This window comes from Takifugu flavidus, chromosome 12 (assembly GCF_003711565.1).
Source record: "Takifugu flavidus isolate HTHZ2018 chromosome 12, ASM371156v2, whole genome shotgun sequence".
In the NCBI taxonomy this organism is placed as follows: domain Eukaryota; kingdom Metazoa; phylum Chordata; class Actinopteri; order Tetraodontiformes; family Tetraodontidae; genus Takifugu; species Takifugu flavidus.
In genome coordinates this window covers 10,270,805-10,298,785 of record NC_079531.1, presented here as the reverse complement: position 1 = coordinate 10,298,785, position 27,981 = coordinate 10,270,805, and the positions used below count along the sequence as shown (strand labels likewise).

General features: G+C 42.2%; 1 protein-coding gene across 13 annotated transcripts; it reads right to left on the bottom strand.

Moving 5' to 3' along the window:
• Positions 1-15: 15 nt before the first annotated feature.
• inppl1a (inositol polyphosphate phosphatase-like 1a) lies at positions 16-27,852 on the bottom strand. 13 transcript variants are annotated; one of them, XM_057050360.1, is made up of 28 exons: positions 27,355-27,849; positions 19,689-19,752; positions 19,163-19,310; positions 19,000-19,081; positions 17,576-17,722; positions 17,364-17,454; positions 17,037-17,126; positions 14,051-14,146; positions 13,344-13,494; positions 8,298-8,404; positions 8,089-8,191; positions 7,719-7,951; positions 7,195-7,312; positions 6,764-6,860; positions 6,509-6,647; positions 6,317-6,416; positions 6,043-6,131; positions 5,879-5,960; positions 5,656-5,745; positions 5,364-5,477; positions 4,878-5,054; positions 4,650-4,805; positions 4,484-4,568; positions 4,292-4,378; positions 3,993-4,132; positions 3,436-3,776; positions 1,635-1,768; positions 16-1,551 (listed from the first exon to the last, which is right to left on the bottom strand). In XM_057050360.1, the coding sequence occupies exons 1-28, from the start codon at positions 27,531-27,533 to the stop codon at positions 1,440-1,442; spliced, it is 3,552 nt and encodes a 1,183-aa protein (XP_056906340.1). In that variant the 5' UTR covers positions 27,534-27,849; the 3' UTR covers positions 16-1,439. The 13 variants fall into 13 exon arrangements, 12 of the variants coding, with proteins under 12 accessions (XP_056906340.1, XP_056906342.1, XP_056906341.1 ...); XM_057050362.1 differs by lacking the exon at positions 3,436-3,776 and having other exon boundaries at positions 27,355-27,852; XM_057050361.1 differs by lacking the exon at positions 3,436-3,776 and having other exon boundaries at positions 3,958-4,132; positions 27,355-27,850.
• Between the last annotated feature and the right edge of the window lie 129 nt (positions 27,853-27,981).

Genomic DNA, 27,981 nt, shown 5'->3' with positions numbered 1-27,981 from the left:
ACTTGTAACATGAACTTCAACTTTAACCAGGTTTTTTATTATAATTATTTCGTTTATTTTATAGTATATGGTTACAATTAGTGTGTTATTGCGCAATATGATTAAAAAAAAGGTTGAATGTACAGCATCAATAAACTTGGGAATACACACTACTGTAGAACAAAAGATTTAAGCATCGGAATAGCACATTTACATTAGCATCATAGCTGAAAAGGTTAGACACAATATACAAGGCACTCAGGGCAGCCAAATTTTTTCAGACGTGAAATTGAAGGACCTCCAGAAGTCTATGTTACACAATTTTGGATACAATTATGGACAGTGATTACAATTAACAAATAGAATATCGACTGTACGAATATTTTTCCAATGCAAAACAAATAATAATAATAATAAATCCCTAAACTTTTTAAGTACACTTTACGACATGGACAGAGTATAAATGTTTTCAAATACCCGTCAGAACCAGAACTGACAAGTGGATTTGGGAATGAGCATAAGTGGGAACACGATGTTAAATAAAGCACAGAAGGGGAAAGTCATGTTTTGCAAACAGGCACAGTCCGTTTGAATAACGAAGTTTTGGGGCCTTTTAATAATTAACTGTTAAACAGGAGTGCTTAGTTAGTTCCCATATTTCAAAGATGAGGTTGATGGTGTCCTTGCACCACCTATAGGTCAGTCAGAGAACTACAGCTCTGCCACAACACTACAATGTCCTTTTAAGCTTTGTTTCTACAGATAAAACTAAAGAATGAAAAACCTTAAGGTAAGAAATCTGTTAATGGCTTTCACAATTAAATTATTAAAGCATTAGAAATGTGCTATAGAGAATTCTCAAGTGTTTGGAAAAAACAATTACATATTTGTGTAGTTATTTTACCGTCTAATTTGTTAATGCAAAATGCCTTCAGATATTCCCTTTATCTCAAAATTAAACACATCAAAATTATGCAGACACTACACCAGTTATGGTCACCCTATCAAAAATGGCCTGAACATCACATGAGTATAAAATGACAAATGACTCCAGTCTGAACACAAAAACAAACAGCTCTCTCAATATATTAATAAAGCTAAACATACAGCAGGTTTTCAAGGCTCAGGCTTCTTTCAAAAGTCCTCTTCAGTCTTCTTTAGTCTACAATTTGCCATGTGGTGGTTATGATTCCTCAGGGGAAGAAAGAAAAGCAGCTGCTCAGCAGCTCAGAATGAACACCTGCCTCCTGCGACTTCCCAAACTTTTTGCTATGATGTGAATGATGTAAATGTTGGTTATTCATTTAAAGCAACATGCATACAGTACATTTGAACACTAAATACTTCTTCTTGTATTCTTGAGCACAAATGGACACATGCAAGTCGCACAAAAGGCACAGTCGGTCATCGTTTGGCACTCTGCAACCCAGCTGAGGTTTTTGTTTGGATCAGTCATAAAATCAAATTATTTTTTGTTGCTGCTCATGTTGCTGCTTAAGACTCTGCAGTAATATCTGTTTGTGGACAGGATCAAGTACTCCAGCCTCCTCCAGGTCCTCCTCTGTGATGTCACTGGTAAAAAGACAAATCACAACAAGCTCTGACAGAAAACTGATTTGACCCAATAAAGCATGTGTGTCAGTGCATAGCTGTACCTGAGGAACTCCAGGTCATCCCAGCCATTGTGTAGAAGACCATGCTCGTACCTCTCCAGTCCCAGTCTTTGGAGCCACTCCCCCACTGATGACTCTCCAACAGATAAAGATGAACTGCTGCCACCCCACGGGGCCTACAAAGCAGAAATGAAACACATGACCATTTTTTAGCACAGTAATACAAGTGCACAAGCAATTGGCCATCCAGGTGACAGAAAGAAGGCAATGCAGTGAAGCTGTATGTGTTAGGATGTGGAGGTCATATTTATTTTTGTACATTTATATATTTGTTCCCCTGCCCTGTATTTTATGCTCGATTCCCCTCATCTGGGCAGGCTGGGGGTGGCAGGCAGATTTCTCCGACCCCCCCTCCGGAGTCTCTCACCTGCTGCTTGTCAGCTCATCAGGTCCAGCAGTATTTACCGGGCTCTTCCTCCGATGCTGTGCCAGTTTGTCGTTAAAACATCCACTGGTAATTGTGTACCGGCTCTTGTGTTAGTTCTTACTGAAAGACGTTAGTTGTTTGGTTTTTGTTTTTCAGATCGTTTGCTTTTGCTTCCAGCCTCGCCTGCCACGCTCAGTCTCATTTTTTGAATCCAGCCTGCTCTCATTTGGACTACACTAGAAAGATTTGCTTGGTGCTTTTTTGTTCGAAATAAATCTCCTTTTGGGAAAAGACTTTTCTGGTAGTGGTCTGCATTGTAGGTTCAGCGTCCTGTCTGGCTTCTGCCACAACAATATGATTACAATGTTTTTCTGCTGGAGAACCTGGGTCGTGCCATCCATGAGAATGCTACTTGACACGGATGGTCTTTACCCCCCCCTCATGGAAACATGGCCTCCTTCAGCAGGATAATGTCTCGTGCCACAAAAATGTTGCACAAATAGTTTTGAGGAGCATGTGCTGACACGGCCTCCAAACTCCCAAGATCTAAATTCAATGGAGCATCTGTGGGATGTGTTGGACAATACTGTCACATCCATGAAGGCCCACCTCCCAACATACAGGACCTGCTGCCAACATCTTGGTGCCAGGAATTATTAAATTGGATCACTTTTGCTGCCAGTGAAGTCCTGAATCAGCACACTGCAGTAAACTTAAACCCACACACTCAAGTCATGTGCCAACACAAATGCCATCTCCTTCCAGTGAAGACAGATTGCTGTTGCATCTACACAACCTTTAGATGTCCCCTTAGGAACATCTTTGTAATTGATCATGATCAAGGAAGAAAATAGCTAGATGAACGTTTCCCATCAAAACTGCCTCTTTGTAACACTTGATGTTAAATCACCCTTTTGACGGATCCCACGCTCAATCCAGTCATAAATGTACATTGAGATTTGGAGTTCACTTGCTGTAAAAACAGCATTTTGTATCTCCAGAATTAGTAACTTTGGGATCGACGTTGTCTTTCAGAGGAAGCTGAATGAGCTTAATGGTGACCACAAACCCAGGATCAGCCAGGAGCTTGTGCAGTGCCACTCCTGTCTGTCTGATATAATAAAGTCGGCCCCCACTGATATGGTCTTGTCCACTGCAGATGACAAATGTGCAGGTTTATGTGTGCATGCTTATGTCATCAAGCCTGTTTTGGGACTTATGTTGTAAATAACAATAATAAAAGTGAAGATATTGTAAGCTCACATTTTATGTTTGTGTGCAGCCCAGATGATAGATGAACATATCAATGGATCAATATGATGGATACTATTCTCTATATAGAGTGCAGTATAGCACATGTACTGTATGTATGGAAATTATCCTCTTGAAAAATCTACAATTGACCTGTTTGCTTACCTCTTCAGGCAGATCCTCTGCAATACTCTCTGTGATGGTGTGTCTTGGTGGGAAGGAGCAGGAGGCATCTAAACCGAGACTGACGGGCTGCCCTCTAATGGGTGGTAGGGCAGAGGAAGCACGTGGAGGCTGCCCTTGGAACTCACTCTCGCTTAGAGACTTTGCCATCTGGAGCACGGAACACGACTGATCGTCCAGTGCTCCAGTTCCTCCTCTTCTAAAACTTTCTACAGTTGCTGGTGGAGCAGTTGGACTGGCTGCAGGGACCCTGATGTCTGCCAATTCTGGGTAAATATGTCGAGTTTTGCAGAAAGGAGGGTCTGTGACCATCTCCAAGGCTCCTTTAGGGAGAGGAGGAGGTGGAAAATCAGGAGGTAGTCGATTGAGTGTATTTCCAACACCCCCTTGAGCTCCTCCATCATCCTCTGAGGACCCTTCCTCGTTAATGGCACAAACTTGGTGCCCTGTCATGGGTCTGCGCGGACAGTGTCCCAAGGTGACAGATGAAGGTTTAGAGCGTACCGAGTGAGGAGGTGCTTTCGCTGCAGGAGGGTTACCAGAGGTGGGAGATGGGAGGAGCTCCGGCAAAATAGCAGCTGCTGACTGGTTAGGAACACCCTCCAGGATATAGTAGGCAGGGTTGTTGTAGCTGTTTTTACTCATGGACAGATCCACTTCTGATCCATCCTGTTTGGGTCTTAGACAAAACACACAGACTGTGTTGGCGGGTGTCGTCTGCAGTTGACACAAAAATGCTCTGCTCACCATTTCATTTAAAAGGGGTTTATCTAGCTACATGCACATTTGTAAAATTGGGTAAGTTTTAAAGTGACACTGCTGATGAGTATGTCTCCACCTTGCACATGTGTCCTCCTTGCTAAGCCTTTCTCCATCCTCGCTGACCTTTCCCAGCTCTCCAAGCTGTTTGCAAACCAACGCTGACCTGCAAAATCAATGACACCCACACAATATTAACCTTTTGAACATTGTAAAACATGTTTACTGTTTAAAAGATGTTTACTGTTTTACTCATTAAAAGATTACAGACTTGACATATTCATGTCCCAATCTGGACACAATGGTGGATTTTCCTTTAGGTCCTCCTGTCTCATCCTTATCTACGCTGATCCACTCTGAAACACATAGGTTGGAATCTCTTTCAGGAATGCACACTGATGGTCGTAGAAAACATCAAACCTTCACTCCACAGTTACCATAGAGCCTCTCCCTGGTTCCTATTCTTTCAGAGGGGACCCTAACCCTCATGGATCCCCTGATGTTTCCTGTTTCCTCACCGCGATGGGACAGGTAAGTGTGGAACTGCTGTGGAGTGCTGCCAATCATAGACTTGAGAGCTAACACACACTCTCCTAGCAAACGAAAGCACACACGGTCAAATATTCTCACAGCCAGAATACAAACACAAGGACACTCACTCCTACCATATGACTCATAGCCATCCACTGATTTCACCGTTAGAAGCAAATGCTGGTCCTGCAGGTATTCAATCTCCGAGAGAAGAGGTTTGAGAGGTGTCAGCTGCTTGTTAGACCAGCCCACACGCAAGAAGTTTATGTTGTCGCTGCTCTGACTGTCATTGTCATAGCTCTTCTTAAACTCTACATATATGAAATAGAGAAAAATAAGGTGTAGTGGGTGAGGGAAAAACAAAAAGGGTGTTGAGCAGAGCTGGGAAGATGAGCAGGATGCTGTTTCTCTAGCCTTCATACAAACACACCAAGAAAAGTAGGGTAAGGATTCAGCACCAGTTGATGGGAGAATCTAGCATAAAGATATACTAACTGCCTGAGACAGGAAGGAGAGAGGGGGGAAGATAGTAAAAATAAGATTAAAAAGCAATATTAATTATCCACTGCATCCCCCCACTCAGAGAGTGCTGAGCAGATTTTCGGGGATGTTCTTCTCACCTTCAAGACAAGTGGAGTAGAATTCAATGAAGAACTTGGTTCGGCTTGCTGTCTTCACGATGGCTTCAATGCTTTCAAATTCAATGTATGCCTGCTCAGAACACTTAGGCAGACCTTCAGCAAAACATGTGATGTAGAAGGGTTAGTACTTCCCTTCAACTTGTTCTAAAACATGAATGCTGCATTCCAATTAGTCATTCATTGATGAAAATATAGCTCCACACTGTCTAAAAGATGTGTTATTCAGAGCTTTACACTAAACACTTAAAAAAGTGACGCTTATTATTTGTACCTTTCTTGGACACAAATTGGGAGGTCACCCCCACCTCAAAGGTAGCAAACACAGGGGAATGATCACTTGTCACTATGTCATCTGTACAACCTGAAAAAGACAAAACTGTACATTCAAATCTGAAACTACTGGTAAAGGATAGAAATATGGGTTTATCCACTTGCTATAACCCGATTAGTTAAAATGAAAACCAAAAAAACAAAATAATGAATGACCTGCTCACCATAAGAGTTGCAGACAATGTGTGTTTCCGGGTAAGACTTCCACAAAATCCTGTCACACCAGGACGGAACATTAGTTCTCATCTGTGTTCAGACACAACAGAATTATTGAGAAGCCTGGTGTAAAGAACATGGGAAGAGATGGTGAAGAGTTTGGAAAATGTACCCCCGTGGCCTTTTGCTTCTGCCACACATATGTATCCCTGGAGCCACGCTCATAACGGTATGTAGGTGGAAACGAGATCTCTTCCTCTGCTGCAAGCACCGAGATAAACGTTCACATTTGTAGCAGATGGATGAGGAAAATCTCAACTCAATAATAATCATTCAACCAACACCTAAAGATGGCTTTAATTACACTTGAGTATTTGTTTTGGAAAAAAGATTCAAGCTGATCCCATTGAGGACATGCTACACGTGCACCACAGAGAGACACTGACCAAAGCGCAAAAACACTTTATTCTTCTCCCTCTCCAGGTTGAGCTGGTCCACTTTCAGAAGGGGTTCAAATTCCTTCCGGTTAATGTAGTTTAAAATCTCCTACACCCAGCCAAAAAGAACAATCACATAGTACTGTTATCCTAATATCTTCAAATTTTGAAGGCACTTTGGATGTGTGTGCTTAGCCTGACCTGTATGTCCATATCCAGCCTGTAGTTGAGATCTCCCAACCAGAAGAGGTGTGTGAAACGCAGAGAGATATCAAAAGAGCTTAACTGTTTGTCTCCAAGCGACAGCAAGCGAAGGATATCCAGGTAGTTCTGATTCCTCCTGCAGAGGTCATGAGCATCAGTTAGAACCCAGTAAAAGATGTTTTGACAAGCTAGAAAGGCCAGAAAACAAGCAAATCCAGTGATTAGGTATTGTGTAGGTTTAAGGAAGAATACCTTGTAATCTTCTCATTCCCTGATGTCAAGTGACAATTCACAAAGCCAAAAGATGTCCCATTGAACATGAAGGAAACACCTACTGCTCCTTTGTTGCCTTTCAATACAAACATATTGTTGGTACGAGCAAAAAACATTACACAAGCACATTGTACGAGCACAATACAAGACAGTTCTCAAAACATTCTCGAAAAAAGGCTACAAAAACATGAAAATGAATGAAAGGAATAAAAAAACCCATCAAGATCCCTTGAGATTGATTGTTTTAGCATTAGAATCACAAAGAAAACAAAGTGCTGACTACTATAACAAAATAATAAAGAATTTTATTCATCCCTGCTGTTAATCCATTGGTAGCATCTATAGTTAAACTCCATCCGGTTAGAGCCGGGCAGTTCAGCAGGTTCAGAAAGAATAAAGATTGCTGTTACCCAGAGTATTGGCAATGCCTGTCTTGACACTAGACATCCCCACATGGCTGATCCGGTTCTCGTGTTCAGGTTTTACAAGCACAGCGAGTTTGATGTTCCACAGGGTCTGTACTGCAATCTAGGTCAGTGTTTAATGACATTGTGGGGAAAATAGATTAAGAAAATTCAAATTACTGGGCATATCTTTAAATTCTCATAACTTTAAATGAACAGAATTTAAACTATAATAGAGGTTGCATAAGTCGAGATGATAAAGTAACTTGACACTGTGAGATGTGAGACGGTAATATCAATTAAATATTAAGCATTTGGCTCAAATGACAAGTGTCCCAACAGTCAAGAAGTTGCAAGTATAGCAAAAACAAGTCTTAATGCAAACTGAATAAGAAATTAGCCAAAAAAGAAATGACACAATTCATCCATCAGCACTGACGGCTGATAACATCCTTCCGTTGCATAATTAATTCAAAATGATATATTTTGGAATACTGAATGGTTAAAAGAACAACCATAATAAAATCTACTGTTTCAACTTTTCGGGTCCTGAAAGTTGTCCTCACGGGTTTATAATCCAGTTCTGTCTGTTCTTTCAAGACAGTGCGAAGCGACTCCACCCACTCCCGATCACACACAGAGTTTTCCTGGCTTCCAAACACGTAAAGGTCATGAGGGATGGTGACTGTCATCTCATCCAAAGATTTCCCAAGGCCCCGACACAAAACCCACGAGGCCACAGTCTTGGGCAAAGGAACAGAGCCTGCAGGCAAGAAGCCAAACATCCAATCTTTGCCAAAAGAAGGCACACAAAAAGTTCAATATGAGCTAAGAATTACATTTGTATTGATAAGAACAACAAAACAACAAAAAGAACAACAAAAGAAACATGAGTCTGACCCATATTCCAGGTTCCTATGAAGATGGAGATCATGTCTGGCTCATCTTGATTGGAATGTTTGTTCTTCATCAGCTGTAGCAGCTGGCAAAAAGCTTCACGTTTCTGTTTCACGCAGGCACGCACGTGCGCACACACACACAATATGGTGCTTTCTTAATTTCAAGAGAAACATCAAAGTAGGATTCTGAATTATTGTGTTTGCATGTACCTTGGCACTGGCGAAGATGAAATCCTTCCTCTGGCTTTTGTCCTTCTCCTTCTCAAAAACAATGCCCAGTTTATTCTGTACACGCTGAGACTTGATCAGTTGACGGACTAAGACAGACCAGAAAGAACAGAAGGTCAGAAACACAAGACCGACCAAAAGAAATTCGTTGAACTCGTAATCATTTATCCTGTATAAATCCTGCTCAATAAATGTCAGATCAGCTCAGTTATCGAGTAACGGGTATTGCGTCACTTCCCGTCTTCTCAATAGTTCGTTGGTGCACCGTGCACGGTGTGTGTTGGTTTCACTTTATTTAAATGTATTTAAAATTGAATACTCGGGAAATTCTAATCACTCGATAACAACAAGGAGAAATAATCCATATTAAACAAATACAGGACTCCGCCGATTATTAGCACTAGCATGGCCTCACCGTCTGTTTCACCCGGTGAGAGCGGGCGACATAGAAGCCAATCTAAAGCTGCTGGCGAGAAGTAAACGTAAATTTAGTAAAGTTATTATTCACGTCAAAGCAAACGACACCCGGCTTCGTCAGTCGGAGGTCACCAAAATTAACCTAGAGTCGGTGTGCAATTACGCAAAAACGACGTCGGACTCCGTAGCATTCTCTGGTCCTCTCCCCAATCTGGCCAGCGATGAAATGTTTAGTCGCATGTCATCGCTTCGTCGCTGGTTGTCACGGTGGTGCCCCGAAAACCAGGTGTCCTTTGTAGACATTTGGAGCAGTTTTTAGGGAAAGCCTGGTCTGATTAGGAGAGACATCACAACGGTGTCCATCCCACACGGGATGATGCCTCTCTCATTTCTAGTAACTTGGTTAATTTTATTAGACCCAAAGTGACCTGACAAACCAGGGTCCATACCAGGATGCAGAGTTGTAGTCTTACACACCTCTGCTGCTTCCATAGAACCCTCATCTGCCAACAATAACATATTTAACACTATAGAGTTAGTCTCTGTTCCAAGCACAGAGCAGGGGAGTGGTCAATCACCATAAGCTTACTAAAATTAATACCAAAGCACAAATTGGAGAAACTAACATCACAATTAAATGTGAACTATTAAATATTAGATCTCTTTTGTGTAAATCCCTGTTAGTCCACGACCTGATAGTGGATTATCACATTGATTTATTTTGTCTATCTGAGACCTGGCTTAAACAATCTACTCCTCCTACCCATCTTAATTATCATATTCCTCGTGCTACTGGTCGAGGAGGGGGAGTGGCAGCAATCTATCACTCCAAGTTATTAGTTAATACTAGACCAAAACATAGGTTCAGTTCATTTGAAAGCCTGACTCTTGGCATCACCCTGAACTGGAAGGCAGAAAAGCCACTTTTGTTTGTAGTTGTATATCAGCCCCCTGCTGGGCGAAATTCAGAGTTCCTTTCTGAGTTCTCTGATTTCTTATCTGACTTGGTCCTTAGAACGGACAAAGTCATTATTATTGGAGACTTTAATATACATATAGACGTTATAAATGACAGCTTCAGAAATGGCTTCATTTCATTACTTGAGTCAGTTGGTTTTCTCCAGCAGATAAACCAACTAACTCATAGCTTCAACCACACCTTAGATCTACAGTAGTTCTGATTTATGGTGTTGAGGTAGAACATGTGTCAGTGTTCCCTCAGAACCCACTCCTGTCAGACCATTCTTTGATCACTTTTACATTTATGATTAAGGATTCTTCTATGCTCAGAGCTCAGTCTTACTATAGCAGATGTCTTTCAGATAATGCTGTAGCCAAGTTTAAGGAAGTGATTCCTGGGCTAATCCCAGGACCACCGTGTGTTTCCCCAGGGATCAATCATTATAATCTTATTCCTGCTGAGGTTGACTCTGTTGCTGAAGGTGCAGCAACCTCACTGAGAATCACACTTGATTCTGTTGCCCCCCTGAAAAAGAAAATAATAAATCAGAGGTGTGCCCCCTGGTATAATTCACATATTAGGACCCTCAAGCAGAAAGTGCGAAGACTAGAAAGAAAGTGATATTCCTGTAAAATAGATAGCTATCATGTAGCCTAGAAAGACTGTCTAGTAGTTTACAAAAAGGCCCTCCGTAAAGCTAGAACAGCTTATTGTTCTTTAATTGAAGAAAACAAGAACAACCCCAGGTTTCCAAGGTAGTTTTCTCTGTCAACTGGACTGGGTTTCTTCTCTTGAAGACGTTTCGCCTTCTATCCAGAAGGCTTCTTCAGTTCTGAAATCGCTGGGGAGAGAGCTTGAAAATATATAGCCCCTGTGGACCATTAGCATGCTAATGATCTGGGTGGTCACCTGCTGTACAATGCCAGGAGAAATGCAAGGAACTGTACATTGGGGAAACCAAACAACCTCTCCACAGAAGAATGGCACAACACAGACGTGCCACCTCTTCGGGTCAGGATTCAGCAGTCCACTTACACCTAAAGGAGAGTGGGCACTCCTTCGAGGACAGCCAAGTAAGGATACCGCTGGTTTGAAAGGGGGGTCAAGGAAGCTATCCATGTTAAATTGGAAAAACCATCCTTAAACAGAGGTGGTGGCCTGAGGCACTTCCTGTCACCCACATACAATGCAGTCCTCCACTCCTTCCAACAACAAAACAAACATTCACACCATTCCAGGAGACCCAGTGACTCACCACCATGTGATCCAGCAGACAAAGGGGAGACACCTCAACAGAAACTAGGTGAACGACCCGACGAACGACCCTGCTAACGACTCTCAGGTGACCACCCAGATCATTAGCATGCTAATGGTCCACAGGGGCTATATATTTTCAAGCTCTCTCCCCAGCGATTTCAGAACTGAAGAAGCCTTCTGGATAGAAGGCGAAACGTCTTCAAGAGAAGAAACCCAGTCCAGTTGACAGAGAAAACTACCTTGGATACAATGACCTGGATGACTGAGAATTTACACAGACAACCCCAGGTTTCTTTTAGCACTGTGGCCAAATTAACCAAGAGTCTCAGTGTTTCCCTTAGTAGTGAAGACTTCATGAGCTTCTTCACTGATAAAGTTCTAGCTATCAGAGAAAAAGCTAGTCAGGCCAGGCCAGGCCAACAACTGGACCATCACCAGATGTACTGACTGTGGGAACATACAGGGTCTCCAACGAGCCCTTAAACTCCTTCACTCCTATATATTTTTCTGAGGCGTCGTTGCTAATTCAGAAATCCAAGACCACCACGTCTTTTAGATCCTATTCCAACACACCTGTTGAAGGATGTTTTACCAATGATAGGCAGATCTATCCTGGATCAGATCAATTGTTCTTTAGTGACAGGTTATGTACCCCGGTCCTACAAGGTGGCAATGATTAAGCCGTTGCTTAAAAAACCATCACTGGATCCGGACGTACTAGCAAATTATAGGCTGATATCCAACCTTCCTTTTACCGGTATCTCTAGAGAAGGTTGTGGTGACTCAGTTACTGGAGCACCTGCAGAGAAACAGCCTGTTTGAGATGTTTCAGTCAGGCTTTAGAGCTCATCATAGTACAGAAACAGCGCTTATTAAAGTTACTAATGATCTTCTTATAGCTTCAGCTCATGGACTGGTTTCTATGCTGGTTCTCCTGGACCTTAGTGCTGCTTTTGATACAATTGATCACAAAATCCTGTTACATAGATTGGAACATATGATTGGGATTAAAGGGACAGCACTAGACTGGTTTAGATCATACTTATCTGATAGATACCAGTTTGCTCATGTCCATGGTGTTCCCTCCTCATACAGTAGGGTTAGCCATGGAGTTCCACAAGGTTCCATACTTGGACCAATCTTTTTCACCTTGTACATGCTTCCCTTAGGAAACATTATTCGGCAGCATGGGATAAATTTTCAATGTTATGCTGACGACACTCAACTATATCTATCCATGAAACCAGAGGAGACAGAGCAGTTAGTGAAGCTCCAGACCTGTCTTAAAGACATTAAGTCTTGGATGTCTTCAAATTTCCTCCTCCTTAACTCAGGAAAAACTGAGGTCATGGTGTTTGGTCCTGAACCTCTCAGGGATAGATTAGATCACATGATCACTCTAGATAGTATCTCATTAACATCTCTCTGTGAGGAATCTAGGAGTAATTTTTGATCAAAATCTCTCCTTCAACTCACACATTAAAATAGTCTATAGAAGTGCCTTTTTTTACCTGAGAAACATTGCAAAGATCAGGAAGCTACTAATGCGGCATGATGCTGAAAAGTTAGTCCATGCATTTGTTACTTCCAGGCTGGACTATTGTAATTCTTTATTATCAGGGTGTCCAAACACCTCTTTAAGAAGCCTCCAGTTGATCCAAAATGCTGCAGCCAGAGTTCTGACAGGTATTGACAAAAGAGATCACATTACTCCTGTATTGTCGTCTCTTCATTGGCTGCCCGTTAATTTAGAATAACTTTTAAAATCCTTCTTCTGACCTACAAGGTCCTCAGAGGCCTAGCTCCATCCTACCTGGAGGAGCTAGTGACAACTTACCAGCCCAATAGACCGCTCCGCTCTCAGAATGCTGGTCTACTTGTGGTTCCCAGAGTCTCTAGGGGTAGAATGGGGGGCTGAGCATTTAGCTACCAGGTCCCCCTGCTGTGGAACCAGCTCCCTGTCCAGGTACGGGAGGCTGACTCCATCTCTACTTTTAAGATTAGGCTTAAAACCTTCCTCTTTGAAAAAGCTTATTGTCACTAATTCTGTAGTTCCAGTAACTATCATAGACAGACAAATTATCATACTTAGAGAGTCGTCTAATCATTAGGTCAACATCATAACTTAGTTATGCTGCTATAGGCCAAGGCTGCCAGGGTCCAGAAACATGATCACCTGACAGGCCTTTGTCACCCCACTGGGACCCCACTGGCCTGGCCTGGCCTGATTGATTATAGAAAAAAAAACAAGTTAGGCTGCATCGCCCAACGGAACTGACCAAAATGAGATTAGAGTTTTAACTCTAATCATGGAAAACCCTGTTAAGCGAGAAGCTGTAAAGAATGGATGGGTGGATGTACTGTATATAGAATTTATGCTCAATGCTCCTCACTTTTGTCATGTGTGAAGGTGGTCCAGTCCTCCTGGCTGTCCTTAACCTTCTTCATCACTACCAGTCGTCCTCTCTCCACATCCACAGACAGTGTGTACTTCTGACTTTTTCCTATCTTTGTAAGCTCTGCCAGGTAAACATCCAACTTAACCTTAAAATAAGCAGAAATGTGAGGTTAACAAGCACAGAACATCTAAAAAGGTGACTTTTTAATGGTTTTGCCAAATAAAATGCCAACTGCACCAGGGGTCTCAATAATGATTCATCTGGACAAGGATAAGACTTTGACGTAAACACAACAAAAAAGTTGATTATGCAGTATTAACAAAGTGCAACAATAAAATGGGTTCTGTAAAGGGAGTTCTAGTCATTAAGGACAGCTATTGGGTAAAAGTTCCTAAATTGCAAGAAAGTAAGACAGCAAACAAAAAAAGCAATTCTGAATGAGTCATTCCATACAGATGCCAGTGGGGTGAGTGGGCCAGCCAGTGGGCCAGTGGGCCAGTGGGTGGGTGAGCCAGTGGGCCAGCCAGCAGGCCAATTAGTCATTGAAGAAAATCACAATCAATCACTTTAATGGGAAAATTGTCTTGGACTAGAAGTTGAGGCCATAGTTGAGGCCATAGTCAAAGAGATTAAAAAAAATAAAGTCCACAATGAATTCATAATATAATCAAAAGAGCATACGTGAGTGTGTGCATGAATACCTCAAACGCCTGAATAGGGATGACTTTGCTATGACACGAGGAAAGTGGTGGGGAACACAGAGAGGATAAACTCATGTCCTGGAGAGCTTTGAGAGCCTGAGATAACAAACAAAGACAAAGAAATTACAGAAACAATATATATACATAGCTGTGTCTGAGTGTTGGAATCAAGTCAAAAATATTTCTGTCAAACAATTCAATTTTGGAATTAGGTTAATAACAAGGACACTCTTAATCTATATATATTAATTACAATTAATTCCCATTTTTTATTGTGTTTTATTTAGCTCAGGACAGAAGAGGATATATACACTTAACATGTTTTATTTAAACTATGAAAGAGATATGTGTGTGCTCTCCCCATTTCTGTTCACCACCTACAAAGCTGACTTCCAGTACCACTCTGAGACATGTCATCTCCAGAAGTACTCGGATGACACAGTCATAGTCGGGTGTGTGGAGAATGGACAGGAGGATGAATACAGGGACCTTGTGGAGAGTTTTGTTAGCTGGAGCAGGGAGAACCTTCTGCAGCTCAACGTGACCAAGACGAAGTAGATGGTGGTGGATTTCAGAAAAAGCAAGTCCCCTCCCTCCCCAGTCTGCATTAGTGGGAAGGATGTGGAAATAGTCTCATCTTACAGGTTCCTGGGTGTCCAGCTGGACAATAAACTGGAGTGGTCCACAAACACCGATGCTGTTTACAAGAAGGCCATGAGCAGACTCTATTTCCTCAGGAGACTCAGGTCCTTCAGTGTTTGCAGCAGGATGCTCCACATGTTCTACCAGTCTGTCATGGCTAGTACCATCTTCTTTGCTGCGGTGTGCTGGGGTGCAGGCATTAAAGCAAAGGATGCCAACAGACTTAACAAACTCATTAAAAAGGCAGGGTCTGTTGTTGGCTGTAGACTGGCAAACTTGGACGAGGTGGTGAGGGACAGGATGGTGTTGAAACGGCGGACAATCATGGAAAATCCCTCCCACCCCCTCCATAACACAGTGGACAAACTGAGAAGCAGCTTCAGCAGCAGACTCCTGCAGCCTCGCTGCTCTAAGGAACGGTACAGGAAGTCCTTCCTGCCGTCCACTATCAGACTATATAACTCATCCTAACCCAGCCAATAACAATAACTGTGCAATGTTCATGTTGTAATTTTATTTCTATTTATTCTATATTTAATTATATATGCTTATAATGCGTATATATTATATTATGTATATATATATATATATATATATATGCTTATAATATATGCTGTATATATGCTTATAACGTTCTAATCTTATCTGTATTTATTTATTTTGTTTCTATACTTTGTATATGTTGCTACTATAATTCAATTTCCCCACGGGGATGAATAAAGTACATTGTTAATCTTAATCTTAATATCCATATATCAAAATATCCTCATGCAACTTGCAAAATCTTTGTAAAGCCTGTGTCCTTGACAATACCAGTGTTTTAGGATTCACTTGCCAATCATGTCAGTCATTTTGCCAGATGGAGATTTACCAAGGATCCAATCTTCCATAAGGGCAGTTTGGTGCAAGGCAGAGTCCCCAACAGTTGAAGAGGAGCGATCGACTAATTCTGATTCACAATGATGTGGTACTTTAAGCCAGCTGTTCTTCAGTGGCATCAGCTAACTACTTAATATCAAATTATTCCAGCTTGGGTGTTTTTGATACTCAAACTCTCCATTAAGTTAATTTTGCTCGAACAGGTTCTACCAACAAATAGTGTTGCAACACCAATCCTCAACAGTAGAGGGCAAGTGCTGCATGTGTGGTGCTTTTTATGAGTTTCATTATGCAAATCAATGTACAGTACAGTTCAACATGTACGCCAAATTCAAAGGTACAGACTTCAAATACAATGCAAATGTCCCTAAAAAAGGCTTCTCAGACCTTTAATTCATCTGGACACACCTAGCCTTAGCTGAGTCTCATCAGACTTTAAGAGTCTAAGGGCCTGATTTACTAAAGACTTGCTTGTACTACTAGAACATGTGCAAACTTGAAGTCACCCCCCCCCCCAAAAAAAAATGGTGCAAGCTGATCTACTAACATGTCCACTGAGTGGTGAGCAGACAGGTGACATCATTTAGCAGCTTGGCCTTAGTGAATATGGAATTTGGTGTGTTTCTGAGCTAAACACTGGGAGGAGAAGGCAGATTAGAAATATTAGCAGACACAGCATGCATTTGTGTCTAAATATAGTAGGTTAAAAGGAATGGCTCTAATGTCTTTTTAAGCAGGAGGACATGCAGATAACCAATTTTTTTGGTTCTCAAATATTTGAGAGAAGAATGATTGAGACATATGTCCCCATTAGCCATCCTGAAGCTGCAGAGCTCTCAGGTGGATTAAAGGCTATGATACAAAGAATGAGCAGGAACAGAAAAGTTCCATCCACGCAAGAAGTGCTGAAGGACCCCAAAACAGTTTTGATCTGGTCTCATGGCCCCCGAAGAGTACATGGAACCTTAACTGTACCAGACGTGGTCCTGGAGCCATATTGGAGTCTGCTCGCACCTCCCAGGAAATGGAGAGGGCGTGATGGAGGGCTGCAAATTGGGTTTTTAAATCTGCCAACAGCTTGCTGTCTAGAGGTGTTTCTTTTGTTCTGCATCTTCTTCAAAAGAGAAGAAAAACAGTCCAGTTGACACAAAAAACTACCTTGGAAAACTATGACCTGGATGACTGAGAATCTACACAGATGTTCTGCATCTTGTTTTTACTTCTTTGTGTTCGGCAGCGATTAACTGGACACCTGTACGATGTCGCTCCATAAAAGATTTCTTTGTTGTTGTTGTTTAGATTTCTCGGATGGAGTTCGATTAGTTGTTTTGGCCTACTGTAATTGTCAGAATAATTGATCCTGAACAGAGAATTAATGAGTGTGAGAGTGAGTGAGTGAGTGTGAGAGTGAGTGAGTGAGAGAGTGAGAGTGAGAGTGAGTGAGTGATAGAGAGAGAGAGAGAACCTTCTTCTCTATCGAGGACAGCAGATCTTTAAGGATTGCCAACTTGGTCACAAGGTTCTCCAACTCCTGGTCTCCACCCTGATTTACACTCTAATAAAAAAAAATCAAAATTAAAAAATAAAAAACAATGAAAAAGTTATTGGACAAACATCATCTTATTTTAACTAACACATCCGTTTTAGTAGACTCTGGATTCAACTCACTGTTTGGAGTTAGGAAAATGTGTGGACTGTAAATAAACCCCAGAAAAACTAAAAAGGGTTCTCCCTCATGACACAGGCTGATGCATCTTTAATAAAATAACCTTAAAAAAACATTTATTTATACCTGTTGGATCATCTTTGAGACCATAAAGGCACTCTGTTGATCAAAGACTTTTGACAGAACCTCCAGTCCAGACAGTACTTTATCAACTTCCCTTTATTGTGAAATGAAGAGAGAGTCACCAGTAAGAGTCATTGGGGAGAACACAGGTTTATTTTCTAACTCATTTATGTGTCATAGGTGTGTAAATAGACGAGCTTTGAGCTCTTTCCTACCCATTGAGGCGTTTGCAGGAGGTCACCAGAGTTTTGTTGAGGTGAGGCAAGGAACAGGCCCCCTGTTTGACTGCCTCAAGATCCAAGGCATAGCTGCCCTTCAGGTAGTCGTGAGAGATTGTGCTCAGCCCGTTCGTTGCTGGAGCACTTGCACAAATCCAAAGAAAAGACTAATTAGCCCTCACTGTATATCAAATACTGACGCTGCTGTTGTACTATTGAACAGGACTCATTTGTGTCGTATTTACTGACCGACATCTTTATTTTGTGGGTGAAAGTCATGATCATTGAGCCCTGTAGAAAGTCTGTACAGCTTATCATATAATGAAAACACACTGGGTCTCATTCATGAAACGTGAGCAGAGCGAATTTTTGTATAAACTATTCGTAGACGGAAATTCATCAACATTTTAGCAGCTCAGATCTGTTCGTAGCTACGAGCAAAACCTACAAATGCTTTTGACTGTGTGTAGCGTTTGTGTAAATGTATAAGCGCATAAATAATGCTTGTCACTATTGTAAATTACAATTTTAATTCATATTGTGCTCTGTTATATAAATAATAAGCAGATGCATTTGAAAAATGTGATATAGGCATATCCTAAACATGACAAGTGATTAGACAGATTAGGTTGATGAATGTGAATTCTTCATATAAAACTGCTGGGGGCTGTTATCCTTATCACTTTTTAAAAATGTTAGATGGCTCTACATTCCAACAGCTATCACAGATTTAGGTTAGGCTATATCAATTACTTACAATTTAACATTGCTGGTTTCACATTTCTACGTCAATCTGGAGAGAAAATTGTCAAAATGTTTGGCACTGTATGACCTAGACTAAATTAAAATTAAAAAATTAAACTAAATCGCAGGGTCACAGTAGTCTACATTCTGAAAAATCACAGATACCAAGGTATCTGTGATTTTTGTCAGTACACTACAACATTTATTACCTTACCAGCTGGGGTCGCTGTCTCCGTCAGGGATGATTCCTGACAAAGCCCCAATAATTACTGCTATTTCAGTATTTGACAATTTAGTCAGTTAGCTTCCTCCTCCTCCTGTGGCAGATATATTTTTTCTGTGTGCACAAATATGTTTTTAACCTCCGTTTTTATATTAAACCACTTTCTTTTGACAGGTAACCCGGATGCGTCAATGAACACCTCCTTTTATGGTGCTCATTGCCAATTCATGGGTGGAGATTTATGCAAATAGTCAATTATCGGGAGAACGCTGTCAATTTACGATTGTTTGGCATTCATGGTCTACGCATGTGTTTACGATCAGATTTGAGTTTCCTGAACATAGTTTCAAGTGTTCCTGAATCCAGAGTAAGCTTTGAGTGGGGTAGGCTTTTATGTGTAAATCTGTTCACAAATTTAATGATGTTTCATGAATGAGATCCACTGACTTTGTACCTGTCTGTGGGTGATTCTGATGCAGGAGGCGTTGAAGTGGAGACTGAACGAGGGGGGAGGGGTGGTTTTTCATCCTCCCCATCTAAACATGTCAAAAAAACGAAAGCCAACATGAGACAAAAAGAGTTTGTTGAGAATGTGTTGGTTTAAGCTTGATTTATACCTGAATAGTCCCTCTCATCTGTGACAGCTGCTTCTTCTCTGTCGACAGCATAGAGCAGGGTGGTGACCAGACCTTGGTTGGGCTGCAGGTACAATGACACCAACTCTGGGAGTTTTTTAAACCGCTTTGGCTGCACACCCTGAGATGTCTTGAAAAAAGAAGCAGAGCCATTTTCTACATAAAATTCCTTAGCTACAAGGAACAATGTTTATTCATTCATGATGGTGGTTATTTGTCTCTATCTTATTGTCTTTTCTCTCACTCTCTGCCCCCCCTTCTCTTTCATTCTGTGTTCTGCTGGTGGCACTGTCAACCAACACGTTTTAGCTCGGTATCTTTCCATTCTAACAAATGAGTTGAATGTATGACGCATCTGTTCCCCCCCCAACTGCCTTATCTCCCTTCTTCACACAGCCAGCCAACAGCAGGAGCCCCCCCATATGAGCCTGGTTATGTTCAAGGTTTCAAAAGGGAGTTTTCCCTGCAACTATTCCCTGTTTGCTATATTACTTAAGTTGACTTTTACCTGTACAGCCAAAAATCCTTCTTCATCTGGGAGGATTCTGTATGTATGAACATGCTTCTGAAACCTGAAGAAAAGAAAGAGAAAAGTTGGGAGAACTTTTCAATAAATTGATGTATTATTGTTGTCTGTGTAAATTCTCAGTCATCCAGGTCATTGTATCCAAGGTAGTTTTCTCTGTCAACTGGACTGGGTTTCTTCTCTTGAAGACGTTTCGCCTTCTATCCAGAAGGCTTCTTCAGTGAAGAAGACACCAGCAATGACGCCATAGACACCATCCACAAGCACCTTCTATTGGACAAGAACCTTACAGAAAGAACCACCTTAACACCGGCCCAAATCTGCACCATGCTGGACCTGTGTTTGAACACCACTTATTTCCAGTACAGAGAAGGCTTCTACAGGCAGAAACATGGCTGTGCCATGGGCTCACCAGTATCCCCTATAGTTGCCAACCTATACATGGAGAAGGTGGAATCCCAGGCCCTGACATCCTTCACAGGAACTGCGCCAAGCCACTGGTTCAGGTATGTTGATGACACCTGGGTCAAAATTCAACACAAGAGAATTGAAGCTTTCTCCGATCACCTCAACGAAACAGACGAACATGTAAAATTCCTGGGAAGATGTAAAAGGAAACAGTCTGGCCTTTCTGGACTGCGCGGTCAAAAACACAAGAATTGGAAGCTTTCTCCGATCACCTCAACGAAACAGACGAACATGTAAAATTCACCCGGGAAGATGTAAAAGGAAACAGTCTGGCCTTTCTGGACTGCGCGGTCAAGATCACTGAGGACAGAAATCTCACCATCGAAGTCTACAGAAAACCTACACATACTGACCAGTACCTCCAGTTTGACTCTCACCATCCACTGGAACACAAGTTGGGAGTGATCAGAACCTCCAACACCGGGCCAGAGAAATACCCACCACATCCCAAGGCAGAAAGAAGGAACAGGACCACATTAAGACAGCTCTCAAAACATGTGGCTACCCAGACTGGGCCTTCACCAGGACCTCAAGAAAGCGAGACCTCAGCGAAGGAGAGGAGGAGAGAAACAAACGTCGCAGCGTTTCCATCCCCTACCTGTCTGGAGTCTCGGAGAAGTTTAGGAGGATCCTCCAGAAACACGACATACCGGTTCATTTCAAACCCAGCAACACTCTCAGACAGAGGTTAGTACACCCAAAGGACAAGACCAAGACCCAAACAAAGTAATGTTGTCTATGCTGTACAGTGCCAGGAGGAATGCAAGGAACTGTACATTGGGGAAACCAAACAACCTCTCCACAGAAGAATGGCACAACACAGACGTGCCACCTCTTCGGGTCAGGATTCAGCAGTCCACTTACACTTAAAGGAGAGTGGGCACTCCTTCGAGGACAGCCAAGTAAGGATACTGGCCAGAGAAGACCGCTGGTTTGAAAGGGGGGTTAAGGAAGCTATCCATGTTAAATTGGAGAAACCATCCTTGAACAGAGGTGGTGGCCTGAGGCACTTCCTATCACCCACATACAATGCAGTCCTCCACTCCTTCCAACAGCAAAACAAACATTCACACCATTCCAGGAGACCCAGTGACTCATCACCATGTGACCCAGCAGACAAAGGGGAGACACCTCAACAGAAACTAGGTGAACGACCCGACCAACGACCCTGCTAACGACTCTCAGGTGACCACCCGGATCATTAGCATGCAAATGGTCCACAGGGGCTATATATTTTCAAGCTCTCTCCCAAGCGATTTCAGAACTGAAGAAGCCTTCTGGATAGAAGGCGAAACGTCTTCAAGAGAAGAACCCAGTCCAGTTGACAGAGAAAACTACCTTGGATGTATTATTGTTGTTATTATCATCATCATCATCATCATCATCAACAACAACAACAACAACACAACAACAACAACAACAACACAACACAAACAACAAAACAAACAACAACAACAACAACAACAACAACAACAACAACAACAACAACAACAACAACAACAACAACAACAACAACAACAACAACAACAACAACAACAACTGGGCTCTGCTTTTTGCAGGGTCAATGTAGTAACAGTCATTGGGGATCAGTATTGGGTATTGAGTCATTGGGTACCATCAAAAGGATGTTATATTTAATGCCAATTGTGCATTAAAACATGACTGATGCGATAAAGTGGATCAAACATGAAGACTAAGCAAAAGTATGATTAAAATCCTCTGAGTCTGTCCTCACTGAACCACTAATAACTAGATTAAATAACTCACAGGAATGTGTCCTCAACAATTGTTGGAGATATGAATCGTTTCTTTTCTGCAGGTTAATACGGCCCCTACGCCACAAAACAAACAACTGGAGTCAGGTGGCACAGTGGCATTTCGACCAGTAGGAAGATGGAAAATCGGACAGCTTTGTTCATCTCGTGCATAATGGTGGTTTTATTTACTGGAGGTAACATTTTCTTGAGTGTTTTTGTTCTGGGGTCATATGCTCGCATGGGGGCTGTGGAGCATGTGGTGGTGCACCTTCAATTTCCAATCAGATTATCTCGATGTCTTAATCTGATTTTAGCACTTTAGTGCTCCAGTTAGAGTTAGGACAAGGCACCTATTTGTTTTTTCCAGTGTCATGTAATTGCCTTATTGCCAATGGGTCATTTGTTGGAGGGGGTCTTTTCTCCTCCTCTTGGTGATCACCCAGCAGCTGTCTCCTACATGTGATCAGGGAGCCAGTGAGGGGGTCCACTGTACTGCTGCCTGGGAGTTGCATGGTCTCCGTGAGCTGGCGTGAGCTGTAGTGGCTCATTCATTTTAGTGGATTTTAAAGATTTTAGGTAAACCCAGTTCTTCAGCTGCATAGCTTTTTTTGTTTGAAACCAGCAGACTAGTTTTGTTTGTATATATATAAAAAATCCCTTCCTCGCCCTCCTGGGCGGTGCCTCCTTCCTTCAGGCTCGGGTCCTCTACTAGAGGCCTGGGAGTCTGAGTGTTCTGCGCAGGATCTTAGCTGTTCCTAGGACTGCGCTCTTCTGGACAGAGATCTCTGATGTGGTTCCTGGTATCTGTTGGAGCCATCTACTCAGGTTGGGTGTTACTGCCCCTAGTGTCCCAATCACTACTGGGCCCACTGTTGCCTTCATGCCCCACATTCTCTCTATCTCCTCCTTCAGCCCTTGGTACTTCTCCAGCTTCTCGTGTTCCTTCTTCCTGATGTTTCTATCACTCGGGATTGCTACATCTATCACCACCACTGTCTTCCGGTGTTTATCCACCACCACTATGTCAGGCTGGTTGGCCACCACCATCTTGTCAGTCTGGATCTGGAAGTCCCACAGGATCTTGGCCTGCTTGTTCTCCAGCACTTTCAGGGGTGTCTCCCACCTGGACCCTGGGACCTCCAGTCCATACTCCAGTCCATAGTGCAGATGTTCCTGTACACTATGCCAGCCAACTGGTTATGCCGCTCTATGTATGCCTTGCCTGCTAGCATCTTGCAATCTGCTGTGATGTGCTGGTCTGTCTCAGGGGCATCTCCATACAGTCTGTACCTGGGGTCTTGTCTGGAATGGTAGACCCTGGCCTCTATTGCTCTGGTGCTCAGGGCCTGTTCTTGTGCAGCCATGAGTAGAGCCTCTTATGTGACTGGATAGGTCAGTGGTATGAGCGGAACGTTAACTGATAGAGTCATACTGGCTCGGACGACGCCCGGGTCAACAAGGTCCGCGTCAGGGGTCAGGGAACCAGGGCCCCCTGATGTCAAATTGGCTACTGGAACAAGGCATTCATGGAGCAGGGCAGAGAACGTGGTACTGATGGAGTGTTACTACGGGAGTAACCCCAGCGAGAGAGGGTAAATGCAGAGGATGTAGGAGGGTACTTTGAAACCCCACATCCTCACTGACTTTTAGCTCAGGGTTCGAAAAAAAAAAATGTCTGCATCCTCGAGTGCTTTTTATGCTTTTTCTATTATTTATATTGTCATATACATACACCATACAAACACTATATATATGCTGTATACATAGGTTGGATTCATTATGGTTTAATTGTTTTTGTATACTGCAACTGTTGATATCCTGTACTTTTAAAATTACTACAGATTGTTAGTATATATACTGTTTATACTGTGTAAAATACTACAACTTTCCTCGTAACTCACAGTAATTATTCTTCAGAGTGTTTAAACACAATAAAATTGCAATCTATGAAGTTGCATTAATGAACTTGCCAAGACAGAGGCTGCTTCTTAATCCACAGTGCAAAGGTGTCATACATGGATGTCCATTCTTTGACGTACACACTTGCCACCATTGCTACTGCTCCTGCTGGTCGAGGTGAAGTTCATTGTGGGATATTTAGCTGTACCAAGTCCACACAAGTCACATCTGAAGTATACTTGACAAAATGACTGGAACAAGTGCACTTTTGGGAAACACGAGAGCGCAAAGGAACACAAAGGACAAGAAAGCCTGTCCTAGCTTATCTGTCAGTTTGTTCACTGTTATATCAAACGAGGGGCTCTGAGCTGATCCTTATACAGTACCTACAGCACACGTTGCCGCACTCATACAGCACTCTCACATCTGTGATCGGAAGCCAGGTGTGGTATTAATCCATTTGTGATTTATTGTAATTCTAATAACAAAAATAGTATTATAACAAAGATAAAGTAATAGGCTCCAACAGCAACAGGGTCATGATCTGTTCAAAATGACCATTTAGTGGGGTCAACAGGTACGGAGATGGACAGTGTGCAGAAATAACCAAATCTCTGAAAAGTCACTTTCTATAGACATCCAAGTTGGATGTAGCTTTAAGATCAACTGCCACTGTCAACATTTGACTGAGGGGGAATTCTATTCTGGGTTATTTTTCATGGGTTGGCTTTGGGCCCTTAATTCTAATAAAAGAAACTCTTCCTTCAGTATGCATAGACATTTTGGACAATTTCATAAAACCAATTTTGTGGGACCCGCTCAGGGATGGCCCCGTTCTGTTCCACCATGACTGCGCACCAGATATGGTTGTGTTTTCATCACTTGGGGCATAGAGTAAAAGATGATAAGAAATGAGAGCTGGATGGGCTAGACGTCCAGGCTGCTACTTCTATTGCTACTTTGAGTGTAACTGCCAGGAAAGAACTTCAGCAGGACTCTCAGTCAATGACTCGAGATGACCAAGTTTAATTAAGGTGAGCAAAACGAAGGGCACACACCATAACAGCTCTCCTAAACGCCATCACACTTATTTGATACACTTTCTAGGACTTGGAGGTGTGATGGAAATGCAGATCACTCAGTTTACCAGGATATGTTAGAAATAAATTCCTGGTCATAAAAGTTCCTTGAAATGTGGAAAAGAGCTTATAGTGTCCATCAAAAGCACACAAATACAAAGGCATCAGCAGCACCTCACAGTGCTCTTGAGCTGTGCATCTAATGTTGCTGGAAATTAATCATTAGAGTGTCTTTCTTGAGGTCACTTGTATTTTTCAGTTTGTTTCAGATCTCTTCAATAGTTGGCCCCATAATCATTAAAAAATGATTAAGTAAGACAGTAGTTTCATTCTTCCAAATTTAACTTTATTATTACACTATTAAATTATTACACTAAATTTGTTATTAAACTGTGTTGTAGATAAAGAGGCACAAATGCCCATCATGGTGTGTATGTGTGTAATTATGAGACTCAGTGTGGATCTGTCTACTTCATAGTATTGGCTCTTTAGCAACTCTTTATTATTAGGAGATGGCCACAAATCTTTATATATGTGCAACAATCATTTGTTGGGAATTGTAATGCTAATCTTTATTTGTCTTACTTGATGTCTTCTAACAATTACAAAGGAGACTCACAGTAGGAAAAGACAATAAATGATTTTAAATAGTATTTTCTTCAGGTTTATAGAGAAATTCAAACATGTTTAACGTGTATCATCTTCTATCATTATTTTTTGCGACTGCACAATGAATGGAAATGAATTACAATTGATTTAGGTGAATTAGGCCTGTGATTAACCTGGCTTAAATGTTTAATCAGTTAACAGCCCCGAGTTAAACGCTGCATTACTTACGTTAGCTTATTTGAACTCACTGAACAAAATCTTGATAGCATGCAGATCGTATGCAGCACAAAACAAAATATGCAGACAAGGAGGAAGTGTTAAAATAAACAAACAGTTTCCTGGACAGGTCATGACTACTGGAGCTTCTGTAAAATCACCCGACTAGTCTATTCTATAACAATAGCAGAATGAAAACATTTTCCTGCATATAAAATGTATTTGGGGGAGCCAATGCAGCACATTAGGTGATCGAATTGACTTAAGTCTCAGCATTTCTCCTATTGGTATTCTTTTGTCAGTGCACACAGCAGCAACCTGCCAGCTCAGATGTCACCAGCGCTAACACCTGAGTTCACCACCCAACAGATACTCAGCAGGTATAATAACTAATGTCACAAGAGAGCATGTGAGAGTTGTCATTGTGACAGTCAAAAATCTCAAACCAGCTGTGGACCTGCTGAATAAACCACTTAGCTGACTTTGTGTACATTCATATCTGTCACAGGCAGAGACAAGAAGCCCCCAGGTCAACATTCCTTTTGACTCTGACAAAAGTGTGGAAAATAAATTAGCAGTATTCCAGAACTACAGAAAACCATGGAACCTATTCAGCCAGGCATGATGGTGTATTGGATAGAAGGTTTCAGAAATAAATGTGACCATCCCAGGCAACAGCAACAACAAAGAGAAAAACACCTGAAGAGCTGGCCGAGATGTGAAGACAGAAGATAGTGGTGCCACTGGTGACTGTGATGCCCAGTCTGGGAAAGGACAAGGTCTCTCTGTCTCTCTCTGTCTCTCTCTCTCAACTAGAAATGTAAAAGTCCAACAGGATCAATAGACAAAGCAAGTTGAAACTTTGGACACACCTTCTCATTCAGTGCTTTTTATACCTATTGATCCCAACATTTTATATTAATACCGATGACATAAAAGTGCTAAAATTATGTAGGGAACAGAAGTTAACAGATGCGTGTTAACAGTGGATGTGGATGTGGATGTGTGTGTGTGTTTGTTTTCTTAAAAGGTCCCTTAGCTACATTATGCAGAGGAAGGGTTGGCATATATTATCCCTATAATGCAAGAAACAATTAAGCAGACAAACTGTCATCTTTAGTTGAAGACAGGAATGTCAACGAGTCTGGAAACTTTCAGGTCAACTGTATCCTCAAGCATAGTTACAAAAACATGAAATGTGTGGAAAAAAAGTGGCACTGAGGAGAGGAAGACTACCTCTGCTACAGGAGACAAGTTAGCAGCCTCCCAAAAGGCACATTTACAACACAGAGATTACAGATTAGAGCGCAGATGAAGGTACCAGAGGTCAAGAAGGAGAGACACTTCAAAATCAACTGTGGAGAGGACACTGTAAATCAGGCCACAAAGTGCAGCAAGGAAGCCAGTACTGAGGGAGGAGAACAAGAGGAGAAAGGTTTGGCCAAAAAAAACACAAGAAATGGACATTAAAGCAGTGGGGAAATTGGGGAGGGGGTGGGGTCCTCTGACTGGTGCCTTTCTTCCATCCAGCATTAGAGAGAAGGGGGCAACAGTGAATGAGAAAGAGTGTCCAGATCATTTGACCGGTGTTCTAACAAATGCAGATGTAAATGTACTTACAAGACACACAAAGCGTAAGCCCCGTTGACGCTCTCGCTATCGCGCACCAGAAAACTGCCATCTCTGCCGGCCCGCGCTAGCAGCTCCTCCGCTGCTGCGCGACTCAGGTCCCGGTGATACCACAGCGGCGGAGCGGGGCCCAGTGGTGAAACCCCAACTACATAACCTCCCCCGGCCATAGCCACAGCCCTTACAACCAGCTTCCAACTTCCTCCAGACTTTTCCGAAAAACTCACAGCGTTGCTGAAGAACACCCCCTAAAAATAGATCCAAAAGTACAAAGAAGCGTAAAACGTATTCTTAAGCAGGCAGTTGATGATTGCGACGGAGCTCAAGATGTAGATTAGTTCAAATTCGTTTCTCCTGGAAGGCTAACCGCCTTCCTTTCGCTTCCCCGTCCCACGGAAATCAGGGTACGTTAATCCACTCAGGGAACTGTGGGGGTGGGCAAACACACAAAATATGTCAAGCACGACTGTGCAGCTACAACTTACTTCCGTTTGACATTTTCAAAGCAAGACCGTTGCCTGTCTATATGTGTGTGTGTGTGTGTTGTGTGTGTGTGTGTGTGTGTGTGTGTGTGTGTGTGTGTGTGTGTGTGTGTGTGTGTGTGTGTGTGTGTGTGTG